Here is a 14,543-nt window from a genome sequence, read left to right as displayed (position 1 = left end):
AATTCTCAAATGAATGCTTAAAGGAATGATACGATACCAATTTTCGCCCAAACTATCTCAAAAAACTACGCGGTGCAAACAAAATAGCTCAATACTAAATCCGTGGAAATTTTGCAAAATTTTCGCGATTTTTCGATTTCCTCTCACCTTTTAAACCTTCCCTTGACCTCCACGAACATTTCAAGACAAAGATAAAATAAATCCGTTCAGCCGTTCTCGAGTTTTAGCGAGACTAACGATGGATAGATAAGTAAATATAAATGTTTGTTTTTATATAAATATGGTATGGTTACTGTTCTGAAAATACGTTCAGTTACGGTGACGTACATAACCGAGCAAGAATGCTTTAAATGATTCAAATTCAAACTAGTTAGTGTTACGATATCCACTTGATGTGATGTGTGTAGCATATTTATAAAATAAATTCCATTTGATAATTGACAAGGATTTACTTGAATTGTCATTTGAGGTCTAGTGATTTCATTATTTTCCTTAAACGAGTCAATTTATAATGGTGTATGTATGTACTTTTATTATTTTATTAGCACCGGTTATTACATTTCATAAAAATATTTCTCAATCCATCGAGGAAGAGTGAAGGAAGCTCTATGAATGGAACTCGTGTAGTACTTTAAGTCCATTGCATCAATTTCTTCCGAATTAAACTTTTGAATGGGCGTCTTCAAATCACGTCGTTCGTCCAAACAACCGATAACAAATCCAATATGTCCACAAGGATATGATGGGATTGAAGTAACAGCATACGATACATTTGGGAAATGGACCCGGCAACCTGATAACACGTGTTTTACATGTTCAGGGTCGAGCCAAAAACTTCCACCCTGGGAACACACTATTCCGCCTTCCCTCAAAGCTGTTTTCATAAGTCCAAAGTAGCTTTCATTAAATAGACTTTCTGCAGGACCAATTGGGTCTGAACTATCCGTAATAATAACATCGAATTCATCTTTATGCTCTTTCATATATTGGAAGCCATCGCCTATCATAAGTTTTAATTTGGGGCTACTAAATCCACTAGCCATTCTTGGAAGGAATTTTTTGGACAAATCCACAACACGGTCGTCTATTTCAATTTGGTGCACCTCCTTAACTTTTGGATGTTTGGAAACTTCACGTGCTACACCACCATCACCGCCACCAACAATAAGAACTTTCTCGGGATTTGGATGAGAGCATAGAGGTAGAAATGAAATCATTTCTTGGTATGAAAATTCATCTCTTGTAGTGCATTGAATAATGCCATCCAATACAAGACAGGTTCCGTAGGTTTCTCTAGAAATGTAAAATTAAATATGTAATTTACAAATATAAAATATGTATTGATTGCAAAATGTTAGTTGTGTACAAAAGTGTTTCAGTAGTTCGAGCATAATAGTGTCATTTGAATGCAAAACATTTTTAAAGAAATTATTAAAGTATATATATTATGTAACTGTAATATTTTATAACACGAATAAACTTTGGTTTAACCACAAATACATAAAAATACGTACATAAAACTTGTAAATAATGTTTTGAAATTTAAATTTTTGTTTTTACGGTTTCCCTATATAGATTACTTGCCAGTATTAAGCATACATTGTAATTTGTTTCTCTTTCTATGTTAGCTATATCCATTTAATGTATGAAGTGATTCCATATAATGCAATGATATCCTGGTTATTTTGCTTGAGTTCAAAAGGAACCAAGCAAAAGCCAACGTCTGGTGCCATTAGCTTTAGCTCTATACATCCATTGCTATTAGTCATTGGCGTCAATGGCTAAATTTGCAAATGATCCGGTATTTATCTCAGACATATTGTTCTTATTTGATAGTTACTCTGGGAAAAGTGGGTAACTATTCTTATTAAATCTAAAATATATAATTATCAAGTTTGTAATGCCGCGAAATATTGCCTTTAGTACACCGATCGTTATATCTCACTAGCTGAGTCGATCTAGACATATGTATCCGTCCGTCTGTCCATTACACATTTATGAAATTTTGGATGTGGGACGGGTTCTGCCCAAAGAAGACCCTTATTGTTTGCATTTTAGTTGAACAATATATAGAAATAGTATTAGATTAAAGAAACACGTTGTAGGTTTTGATTACATTTCTATATTTAAATATAAAATTTGGAATGAATCTTACGTCTCAATTATAAGTATGTCCTGAATCTTCGATTTTTCTTTATGAAGAACATTTTTCACTTGTAATGAAAAGCTTTGGCCCGGCCATAACTCATTTTGTATTTCACTGAACCAACCGTTTTGTATTGCGTCCATTATGTTACTATATTGCTTTCCCACACACATTATAATTTGTGTTTTTCTTATCACATCTAAAATACAGAGTAACAATTACCGTAAAGTGTACATCGAATGTTGACATATATTATGAGGTTTGAGGTAATTTCGCTGGAGAAGTTTCACGAATTATCGGGCTACCGAAATGTATGGTAATTTTACGAATTATGGCGATTTTTTAAAGATATTGGAATTTTGTACTAATGAACGAGATAATAATAATCAGGATTATATTCCACCATAATTTATATTATATTGCATCAGTTAAAGGCCAAATCATGGTACAATAGATAATACATGGAACGCACAGTGGGATAAAATGCAGATCAAGCGTACAGAAAATAAAAGTCGATGTTATTTTGTATGTGTGTCCATTATCTTGAAAAGAATAACAATTTTACTTCATTATTTGGTAAACTTGTATTTATTTGAGTTTTGCCTATAATGGCGATGACCATGTGAATTATTTTTAAGTCCGTTCTCCCCTTTCGAGTCGAGCTTTTCATTGAAAAACTTTGATCATTGATTTAAAGGGGGAAAACGGACTAAAAAATTTGATTAATTTTTATTTTTTATTTGTGTTAAAATCACGATAAAGTTTGCAATATTAAAGACAGAGCTTTGAAATTTTGCACTGACATTTATATTACTCCTAGGATGTTTGGGATACATTGGTCCAAACCGGATCTTTATATGGGAGCTATATCGGTATGGGTATTGAAACCATATAAAGGTCGGGCGCAATTTTTGGTATTTTGAGGCTATTAACCGCTATTTCATTCTTTACAAGTGTTATAATTGATTTCTTTATTTTGAAAGTGGATTAAGTACTTTTTTCTTATATTCAGATATTTGGTTGTTTCAAGTTAAAGATCGAAGTTTTGCAATGAAAGGCATGTTCCTATGGAACTATTACTATATGTGACCGCCGTTTCTGATCAAACATCACATTTATCTGAAAAAAAATTCCCCTTGTATTTTTTTCTGCAAAATTTACGTCAAAATACAATATATTTAAACTTTTGTTAATTTTACATTTCGCTCATTTGCTGCAAGACAGGCATAACTCAAAAAATGTGATTTTTCGAGTTAATGATGCACGATTGTTCGCTATAATAGACCTCATGTTGTGTAAACAATTCATATGAATATCTCTTACACACTCTAATTGAGAAGCTGTAGAAGTTCCTCTGTCCCATATAAAGTGTGAGTAAATTGAAAAATTGAGTTATGCCTGTCATGCAGAAAATGAGCGATTTGATCTCGGGTAAGCACACAAGTTATATGGGTTTTTACACCATGACTATTCACAATTGCATTTTATTGTGCGAATAAAAATTTATATTATTGACAATACTTTTTAAATAGGATATTGATGTTACACCTGAGGAATCGGAGTCAGATACAACTAAAACTTGGACTCTATAGTGACCAATATCCCGAGACATAATTAACCACAATTTTGACACAAAAAGCAGTGAGTACATTAACCACATACAAATTACTGTACAAATATTATCTCAAACCGACAAAAAATACAAAATTCGCGACATACTATTAACATATGTATCATCAATTAGTTCATGAATCTAATAATAATTCATTAGATAACAAATATGTTCTTATGTAACACGAACACGTATTTTTTTAAAGCATATAAAAAATCAACAACAAAAATTTAAAAAAAAATAGTTTTTTAAAGAATATTTAATAAAACGCAAAGTAATTAAATCACATATTTGAAGGCGCTTAAAAAAATAATAATTGAATATAGAAAAGCCTACAAAGAGTGGCTATTGCCAAATTAATTATTTGAGCAAAACAAAAACTAAATGTAAATAAGAAATAATAAATAAACCAACAACAATTATTCAAAAAAAAAAAATAATAATAATTGAATATAGAAAAGCCTACAGAGAGTGGCTATTGCCAAATTAATTATTTGAGTCGCTATTGTCAGTTTAATTGAGCAAAACAAAAACTAAATGTAAATAAGAAATAATAAATAATAAATAAACCAACAACAATTATTCAAAACCTTCATGATTCATAAACAAGTTTTGTAGTCAAATATGAAATATTTTGTTAAAAAAGGATAATTATTGTATTTATTTATCATTGCCTTATAACCTATGTATAATTAATTAATGTTATAAATATATTTTCATTTATAAATTAAGATAGAATTTATATATTTGTAAGTGTATAAATAACTAATAATAATGTTTCAAAGTTAAAAAGAATACCAATGTATTTAAAATTTAATTGAAATTAAAATCATGGTTTGGGCAATGATGTGAAATAAACAATTGTTATGAGATTCTATGAAACTACTCTAATATTGAGATTTAAATTTTCACAGGATGATCATCAAGGATCATGTTAAGGCTGGGAACCTCAGGGCCAAGAATACCAGGTTCCTTTTTTCTCATTACATCCATATAGTATCCATAAAGATTATGCTCATTGTGATTTAGTATTATCTATTATTATATTACTTATGTTTTTACGTTTATCTATGAATAAAATAAAAAGCTTAACATTACCACCTGACACTTAAAAATCAATATAGTCGGAAGGAAGCGGAATGAATTCACCATACCCATCGAGCTCAAGCAGCAGCATAAAAGCCGAGAGTGCCACCGCTTTGTTCACCACCAATCAGTTACATTTGGCGCCCAATGTGGGGCATTTTAATGACCTTATCCATTGCTTCAAATCCTGATTGTTTATGTAAGTACCAGGAAGCTTTTCATAATACTAATATTAACAATAAAATAGTTATCTATATTTAATTTTTCTTAACTAATGTAATTTAACTCAAAATTTAAAATTTTATATTGTCAGTTGAAGGAACAACGAAATTTAAAAAAAATAGTTTTTTAAAGAATATTTAATAAAACGCAATGTAATTAAATCACATATTTGAAGGCGTTAAAAAAATAATAATTGAATATAGAAAAGCCTACAGAGAGTGGCAATTGTCAAATTAATTATTTGAGTCGCTATTGTCAGTTTAATTGAGCAAAACAAAAACTAAATGTAAATAGGAAATAATAAATAAACCAACAACAATTATTCAAAACCTTCATGATTCATAAACAATTTTTGTAGTCAAATATGAAATATTTTGTTAAAAAAGGATAATTATTGTATTTATTTATCATTGCCTTATAACCTATGTATAATTAATTAATGTTATACATATATTTTCATTTATAAATTAAGATAGAATTTATATATTTGTAAGTGTATAAATAACTAATAATAATGTATGTAAGTACCAGAAAGCTTTTCATAATACTAATATTAACAATTAAATAGTTATCGATATTTAATTTTTCTTTACTAATGTAATTTAACTCAAATTTAAAATTTTATACTGTCAGTTGAAGGAATCCGTTGTTGTTTTTTGTGATCAAAGAAAAGTCCTTATTTTTGATGGCGGGCATGATAACCGAAAATTCAAACGGTGTTAAAAAGAGTACTTCTCTGGCTCTCGTATGAACTAGGATTATTGACTTCGACAACAATTAACAAAATGGCGGAAATTTTAATTTTTTTTGTTTGGAAAATCGCCTACTTTTGACCACAAACTAGGTTAAAAAATAAGGAAGATCTTCACCGATTGTCTTTATCATACGAGAGCTATACACTCCCTGAGAAACGTGTCAAAATTTGGGACCGATTGGATTATTAGTTTTTGAGTTATCGTGCCTCCATTCGCTTCGAGAAAAATGCGTTAAAAGTTTGAGAATAACTCTTGCCGTCCCTTGAAAAAAAAATTGACATCGAGAATGGGGGGGGTCCTCTTAAGCGATTGATGTTTTAATAATTTTCTCCTTTGTTTCTAACACAATACGAAACTCATCACAAAAGACTCTGAAAAGAAAATAAAAATAAGTTAATATAATATATCTTATAAGTTTTGCTACAAAACGTTAGAAAAATACTAACAAATTTTATATACAATTTACTTGTAAGAATGTTCATAATTATTTCTTTCATCTGTATATCATGCCATTCTCATATTTTAGAAATGGAATGGAACAAAGACGATTCCACTCTTGGCACCATAACAACCATTTGATGAACCAGCATATGCTAGAGGTCGCCAACAATACAAATTTCCACCAAATGCCAATATACCCATTTAGGACAATAATTATTCGCCAGAAAGTCCCCGTTGTCCACAAACAATTTCCATGCCACAATAAAATTTTACATCTGCAACTTTCAATTACATAGAAAAACCACCCATCACTTTCGATCATGAAAAATGGGGTATTCAGTTTGATGGAGGAAACAAATCGACATCTGTGGAAGGTTTCGCCTTTAGGGCGGAGACCATTAGAGAAGATAATCATTGTCCATGGCCAATATTACTGAAAGGATTTCATGGTATCTTAGCATACGAATGGTTTTGGACATTCAGAAGACAAAATCCTTACTGCGAATGGGAATACCTAAAATATAATTTGAAGAGGAAATTTCAACGATTTGAAAATGATTATGAATTCCAAAGGCGTATAATAGAAAGAAGACAAGGCAATAATGAATCTTCCTATACTTTCATTTATGTCTTCTCAAAACAGAATTGCCAATAGTACTTATTTTGTACAAATCAAAGGATTTCGAATTCCAACTATTTTTTTAATTTTATCTTTTTTTATTTGAATTAAAAAAATACAATGGACTATCCGTATGAATTGTGTAACATTTCGAAGAAGGCACCAACTAAAACGATGCCTATTCGTAAAACCTCTTTTGCTGGGAATGCTGCGTCACGAATAGCGTCAGGTAATATTGATAAAACTGATGTTGTTAATGATCAGACTTATGCCAGTGTCGAGTCTCATGCAATCACGGAAGTGAGCAAGGATATAATGGAAGTGACAATACCTCATAACGCTATGTATGAAATTGAAAACCTTAAAGACCAACTTATTGGTAACATACGTGCACAACTTCTCAAGTTTTAAACATTTTTGATACAACATTAAAATTTCTATTTCACAAAACACGAATAAAATAGTTACAAACCAAAGAAAAAAACACAATAATTCACAAATTCCAGGATTAAAACTCACCTGCTATCAATTTCTAAGCCATATGAACTGCTCTCCGATTGTGGCAATTGAATATCGTCCTCAACCAATCACAATATTCATCCATGCACAATATTGTAGACAAAGTATCATATTACATTGATATTATTTTTTTTGTTTGCGCTGACATTCTTTCGATATGCTATTTCCTCTTGTATTTCTTTGTTTGCCTTCATATTTTTGGTTTTTTATTATAAAATTGTCTATAATTGTGGTCACTGTGTATTTTGTGTATTTGTTTTTTCTTTCTTTTTTTCACATTGCTTAGCCACTAAAGATACTGCGTTCATGAACACACAAATTTACTTCCACCAAATACAATACATATGTTTTAAATAAACAAATCATCAAAGCGTTAATTTTTAAAGTTCTTTGATCTCCTTTCCGTAGCTTCTTCATTTCTCTTGGTTTCCTAGAAAAATTCCCACAATTACAACTAATAAAATCTTTTGTTAATAATTATACCCATGGTACAATTATAAAGCTAACTGCAATACTTAGCTAATTTGATTCCATGGTATAATAATAGAAGGTAACAGCAAGTGTTGTTGTACAAAAAACGATACAACAACCACATGGAAATTTGTTGTTGTAAGTTCTACTAGTGTCAACTCATTTGACAGAAAAATGTAAACAAACAAATTATCATCAAATTATTTTTATTTTGAAAATGAAATATTTTCGAATCCTCAAAATAAAAATTGAAAAACATGAATGAAAATCTTTCAAAGTTATATTTCTATCGCTTCCACATCTTTCCTATAATTGAGCCATTGCCACATATATGTGTAACACATATGAAAATGCCGGGAATAGCGAGTTATTCCTTGAAGAAAGATTTGCTTCCTGAAACTTTCCCAGCAGGCAGATTGAGTAAATTGAATACGGGAGCATATTTAATAAAGAACAATTTCAAATTGTATGCGTTCCCAATTTTCCTGTTGGGTGATTTTTAAAAACATAATTTTTCAAATTCATATTGACACTAGTATTACGTTGGAATCAAATCAGCTGGGATTTGCTGTTACCTTTTATAATTGTACCATGATTTGATTCCAATGTATTACTCGTGTCAATTTGAATATGACAAATTATATGACCTGAAGGATAAATGGGTACACATTGCTTTTGAAATTATACGTTATTAAATGTAATTTCGTATTCAATTTACAAAATTTGCCTATTGGGAAAGCTTGAAACACTAAATTTGTTTTCGTAAAACAATTCCCGATTTCTAGCGTTTTCATATGTTTTGCACATACACCTGGCAATGGCTCAATTACAGGAAATGTGTGGACGTGATTTTGTGTGGTAGTTTCATTCATGAAAACAATTTTCTATGGGGTTGTTGTTGAATTGTATTTGTTATAGTTTTGCAGTTAATTGTATAATTGTACCACGAATTATACCATAATTTCCACCAATTTGCAACAACTGTACAAAACACAGTAATCAAAACAAGATTATTTTTCTTCTTTGCAAAATTTCACATTTCTTCATTCACTTAAGATTGATAGCAACATGGATTATAAAAGAATCTACCTAATTCAAGAGCGTGTTATAAGGCGACCGATTTCAATTGTCCGAAATTTTATTTAGATATGGCTTCTGAAAAACATCTGTCTTTATGACGGCCGTTTCTGATCAAACATTATATTTATCTGACAAAGGAATTCCCTTTGTTGATTATATAGCGTCATCTATTGGATTAAATTGACACTATTACATAAAGTTACTATCATTTGAAGATCTTCAAATTTGTGCACATGGTGGTAACCTATGATTATTCAGAACGTCAGCAAAGTGTCAAGATAAAAAAGAGTGGTTACAAAAAATTGTTAAGGCGCATTTAGACTATAGCTTTTATCGTGATAAAGTGATATATCTCTATTTAATTGCTAAATCGAGCTGATTTGCTCTAAATCCTATGCTAAATCTAGATAATTTCAAAAACAACCCTGCTTTTGCCTAAAAAATAATCGTTTCTCCCTAAAGTATGCTTTAAATTTTTTAATATTCAAAATAACTGCCTGACAAAAATATGTCAACTGCTAAAAATTTATTTTTTGTTTGCATTTACGTCAAAATATATCTTTGCATTTTTACTTTTCATTTGATCTCGATTAAGCACACAAGTTTTTTTTTTGGTATTTGGTTACTCAAAAGAGCAGGGTTGGAAGATTACCCGAAGTAATCATATTCTACAGTTGATTATGATATGTGGTTACTTATTGTTTCTGTTTTGTTTTGAACACTTCATTCTTTGTGTGTTGTTGCTTTTATATACCACATTTTGTTTTTTGAATGAAATTGTATAGCTCTTTGAGTTCATTGGCGTTTGCTTGTTTGAGCAGTGTTTGCAAATTATGAAATTTTGAAAAGAGGGAGACATTTCTCCTGAAATGTTGATAATTTGGACATTCAAAGATGATGTGGTTTTTCGATTCCGGTATTTGACAGGTGTCACACAGATTTGTTGATGATATTTTCATTTTGTGTAAGTATATTTTTCCGTATGTGTGTCCAGTATACAGCCTGTTATTTACTTTTGTTTCATCTGGAGTAAGATTCATTTTTGAATACCAATTGGCTTTTGGAAGATTTGGGAAGAATTGAGCAAAGTAAGTACCTTTCTGCTGCGACAACTCTTTGTACTTATCATTCCATTCGTTCCATAAATGACGATATATTGCTGCATATGCATCTTTGATGGATAATTCATTTGGTATAGAACATCCAGCATACACTGCTCACTTAGCGAAGTGATCTGCCCTCTCATTCGCAGGAATGCCAATATGTGACGGAGTCCAAATGAAGGTAATTGACTGAATATTAGAATTGTTTATTTTACCGATTATAATGTTGGCCAGGTAGTTGTTTGCATCGTTGTTTTTAATTACTAGACAGGCATTTTTACTGTCCGTTAAAATTGCTGCTTTTTGAATACCATCTTCGCCAGAGTCTGCATTTGACCTTTCAAGTGTACACACGTGCGTGGAGTTTAAGCGGATAAAAAAATATCACACAATATCAAATAATATATTTGCGTAGCAGGTAGTAAGATTACTACGATGTGCGATAACGCAAGCAAAGGAGTGTCTGAAGAAATGGACGCGAGCACCAACAACGTCTCGCTGCTTACGGACGACGGCGCCACCTCAGATGGCTATCAGACGGTTGATAGCCGCAAAGGACGCAAAAGGAAGAAGAGGAACTGCTGTGACTGCGAGGATGTCACATGCCTGAAACTAAAATACGACGCTGCTCTGTAACATAAAACAGAGCAAGTAGATAAATTGACGGCCCAGATGGAAAATTTAATAAAACATATGGAGGAACTAAGACGTCAGATAAATAAACTGACGGAGGAAAAATCTGCACTCGAAAAGTTGTGCAACATGGAGATCGAGGTAGCCCAAGAGACACCACACGGTAACACAACTAACGACAGTTTTCCTCCCTTAGGCACAAAAGGGATTAAGAAAAACACACAAACTACAAGTTTCACACACACACGCCAAAGCAAATGCTACCATACTCATTGCTAATCAGCAAGCTTGGCAATGAGTTTGAACCTGCGGAAATCAAACAATTTTTGGAGGGCTTGGACTTTGAAATCCAGGTCCAAAAAATTGTAAATATATCCACGGATAAGTGGATATTAAAGGTAAGCCGTACAACTGACATCCAAAAACTTTACCACCTCAAACGGATTTTCGACAACGAGGTCAGTATCCAAAAGGACCGTGGAAGGGAATATATCCAATGTTTTAAGTGCCAGAGGCTTGGACATGTAGCTGCTAACTGCGGCAGGACATTGCGTTGTGCTTGGTGCACAAACGACCATGCGCCTGGTATGTGCCCTATACCAGCAAAAGGAGCCGAACCAAATCCAGAAATTGATCCGGAAACGATTCCGCCCCTAAAATGTGCTCTATGCGGAAAGGAAGGACATCCCGCAAGCTCGCCAGAATGCCCAAAGAAGAAGGCAGAGAAACGCCGTATCAAGGAGCAACGGCAACAGAAACTAGCCGCGGACAAGGCTAAGTCGGAGAAGATAGCTGAACTACGTACCGGCATATCATATGCAGCAGCATTGGGACACCGCCCAAGGAGCAACACTAGGCCAAACCTAACGCCAAAGGTTGCAAAAACCAGCGGCGCCACAGGCGAGGTCGATGTTGAAAAGGACTGCAAGTCATCCTTTGGCATGGGTGTAGGAGACCTGCTGAAAATATTGGACAGCTACAAAAGCGAGTTCAAGAGACGCGAGTCTACTGAAGGCAGAGCAGACGCCATTTTAAACCTGCTCATGCGTATTAAGGAGTACTGATGTTAAAATGCATATTCCTTAATATAAACTCCGTCGTTTCTAGGGAGAAACGACATTACCTTCATATTTTTATGAAGCATCACCAGCCAGACATTCTGCAACTGGCTGAACACAAGCTGACGGAGAGGCATCGTTTCATCATCGATGGATACAAATTCTATAAGCAGTGCAGACAAGGTCGCACTGGTGGTGGTACCGGAATATTAATCAGGAGTTCAATAAAATCGGAAGAGATTTTTGTGAACACTGGCCAAATTGAATCCTGTGGAGCAAGGATATGGATGCGCGATGGCTCAAGTATTGTGATACTGGCAATGTACCAACGGCCTCAAGAAGCGCTGAACCCAGCGGATCTCGACCAGGTGGGTCACATGAGCACCACCGAAGAAATTATAATTGGATGTGATCTGAACGCCAAACACACCAACTGGGGAGGAAACGTAATCGACAAGAGGGGTCGATCTTTACAATCTTTCCTCGATAACTCTCCTAGCCTTGACGTCTGCCCGACAGATGTAGCAACAAGGCCAGGCATAATGGGAGGATCATTTATCGATTTCTTCTTGCGAACACCAGGAATTGTCCTTGACAACCTCGGTTTGTTAGCAACGCATGAATTCGAATCCGACCATCGAGCAGTTGAGATGTGTCTGCGAACAGGTGGAACCCAAGTAGAAGAACCAGAAGTTTTCTACAACTTCAAAGGAATAAGGATCCGCAGATACCAACGCCAAATCAAGGAAGCGTTGGTTCAGCACACCCTTCCCACGGACAGAAATGTCACAAAAGCGGAAGTGGACGAATGTGTAAACGGGCTCAGCTCTGTCTTCCAAAGAGCCATAGAAGAGAATGTACCAAGGCAAACTACAAGAAGAAGTTTCCTTGGAGACCTACCGCCAAACATAATGAGGTTCATCGCCGAACGGAAAAGGCTCCGGGACACCCTAAGGAGAAGTCCAGATCCTGATCGTCATCCCATTCTGAAGGCAGACATCAGGAATCTCAGTGTGATAATAAGGCAACTTATTAACATACATGAGAAAAGTCGTTTCACTGGCTATCTTGAAAACATCGAAGTCAACTCAAAGACTTACGGGAAGGTAAAGAGAGCTGCTGGACTCTCCTACAGGCAACCCATCAAAGGGATCCAAGATGACAACGGAGTTATCGTCGCAGACAACTCCCTGAAAGCCGAGATTTTAGCCGACCATATGGATGGTATCCACCAATCCGATGCTGCAGTGGATAACTCTTTCCGCAGTCATGTCAGCACTGCGGTGGAAGATTTGTACAACGATACACCACTCGTTAATTTCTGCAGCGAATTTAAGGCGGATGCAACTGCAATCAACGATGGACCTAGATGGGAAGAAAAAGGACTCATAGACCCAGACATGGTCGGGTCTGCAATAGCACTCCGTGCTCCGAAGAAGTCGTGTGGGATGGACAAAATCCCGGACATTGCTGTGAAGAAAGCAGGAGAAGCCATATTAATTTTCCTGACGGTTCTATTTAATCACTGATTCAACATTGACTATTTTCCAATAGCATGGAAGGAGGCACTTGTACCAATTCCGAAGCCTGGTGCAGATGCGTCTTTGCGCGGAAGCTACAGACCAATTTCCCTACTATCGCCCTTTGGGAAATTACTGGAGCATTTTATTCTGCGACGCATCAACCGGGTTATTGAGGAAAGGAAAATCCTTAGAGATTGCCAGTTTGGGTTTCGAGCAAAACATTCGACAACCCACGCACTGGCAGCATTCTCTACATATGTCACCGAAGGCTTCAAACTGAAGGAAGGAACCATTGCAATTGGTCTGGACTTTGCCAAAGCTTTTGATACAGTTTGGCAACACGGCATTCTTTATAAGATGCAATCGCTCGGATTCGATCCTCAAACTTGTCGTATGGTGGCAAGTTTTCTGAAGGATCGAGTATTCCGTGTGAGAGTGGAAGATAAGATGTCTTTACAGCGAACGGTCAAAGCAGGGGTACCACAGGGATCACTGCTAGGACCAGTTCTATACAACCTGTTCGTATGCGACATACCGGAGCCGCCTGAAAGAGGACTGCTATTGACGTATGCTGATGATGTGCTACTTGCGCTACGAGGCCGTTTTGGAAGCACTGTGGAAAGGAGATTGAATGTGTACATGGAAACACTTCACAACTACTTCAACAAATGGGGACTCAAACGCAATGTTGGAAAGTGTGTAACTGTGGTTTTCAAGGGCAAACCCAAGTCCACGGCAAAGAGCTTCAGAAAATACATTCCAACTATAAAGGTTGGTAATGAATTCATTGGAGTGTCAGACAGGATGAAATATCTTGGAATCATCCTGCACGAAAGGTTCGACTTCTGTCGCCATATGGATTATGTGATTTCAAAGGCCAAAAAGATGAACTTTGCCTATCAAAGACTCTTCCGAATGAGAGGAGGACTTTCTTCGGAGGTAAAGTTACTAATATACAAGCAAGTAATTCGTCCCATCATCACCTACTCCTTTGCAGCGTGGGCAGATATATCGTCTGCCCATATGGAAAGGATTAGAATATGGGAGAGAAATATATTGGCATCATGCGTAGGAATGAGACCAACACTGGATAACAATGGGATATATAGACGTCCGCCTAATAGGAACATCTACAATGCAATCGACTTCAACCGAATCGATGTCTGCATGATGAATTATGCCCTCAACTTCTTGGAAAGGAGTCAGCTTGTGGAAAATGGAATAGTGGAGCGATACCTGGAGTGCAACGAGGAACTCCACTCCATACTTAGAAGG

General features: G+C 34.9%; 1 protein-coding gene across 1 annotated transcript; it reads right to left on the bottom strand.

Moving 5' to 3' along the window:
• Positions 1–554: 554 nt before the first annotated feature.
• LOC133324605 (spermidine synthase) lies at positions 555–2,299 on the bottom strand. The gene is made up of 2 exons (XM_061533442.1): positions 2,156–2,299; positions 555–1,293 (listed from the first exon to the last, which is right to left on the bottom strand). Exons 1-2 carry the CDS (start codon positions 2,287–2,289, stop codon positions 555–557), a joined length of 873 nt encoding a protein of 290 aa, XP_061389426.1. The 5' UTR covers positions 2,290–2,299.
• Between the last annotated feature and the right edge of the window lie 12,244 nt (positions 2,300–14,543).

Source organism: Musca vetustissima, unplaced genomic scaffold, assembly GCF_032173495.1.
Source record: "Musca vetustissima isolate MV318-11 ecotype Yass unplaced genomic scaffold, APGP_CSIRO_Mvet_v1 utg5917, whole genome shotgun sequence".
NCBI lineage: Eukaryota > Metazoa > Arthropoda > Insecta > Diptera > Muscidae > Musca > Musca vetustissima.
The sequence above is the reverse complement of the archived record's forward strand: the minus strand, read 5'-3'. Positions and strand labels throughout refer to the sequence as shown.

Coding starts and splice junctions, on each gene's coding strand:
- LOC133324605 (XM_061533442.1), bottom strand. CDS start 2,289: ATGGACGCAATACAAAACGGTTGGTTCAGTGAAATACAAAATGAGTTA. Junction 1,294..2,155: donor GACATACTTATAATTGAGAC/GTAAGATTCATT, acceptor TTACATTTCTAG/AGAAACCTACGGAACCTGTC.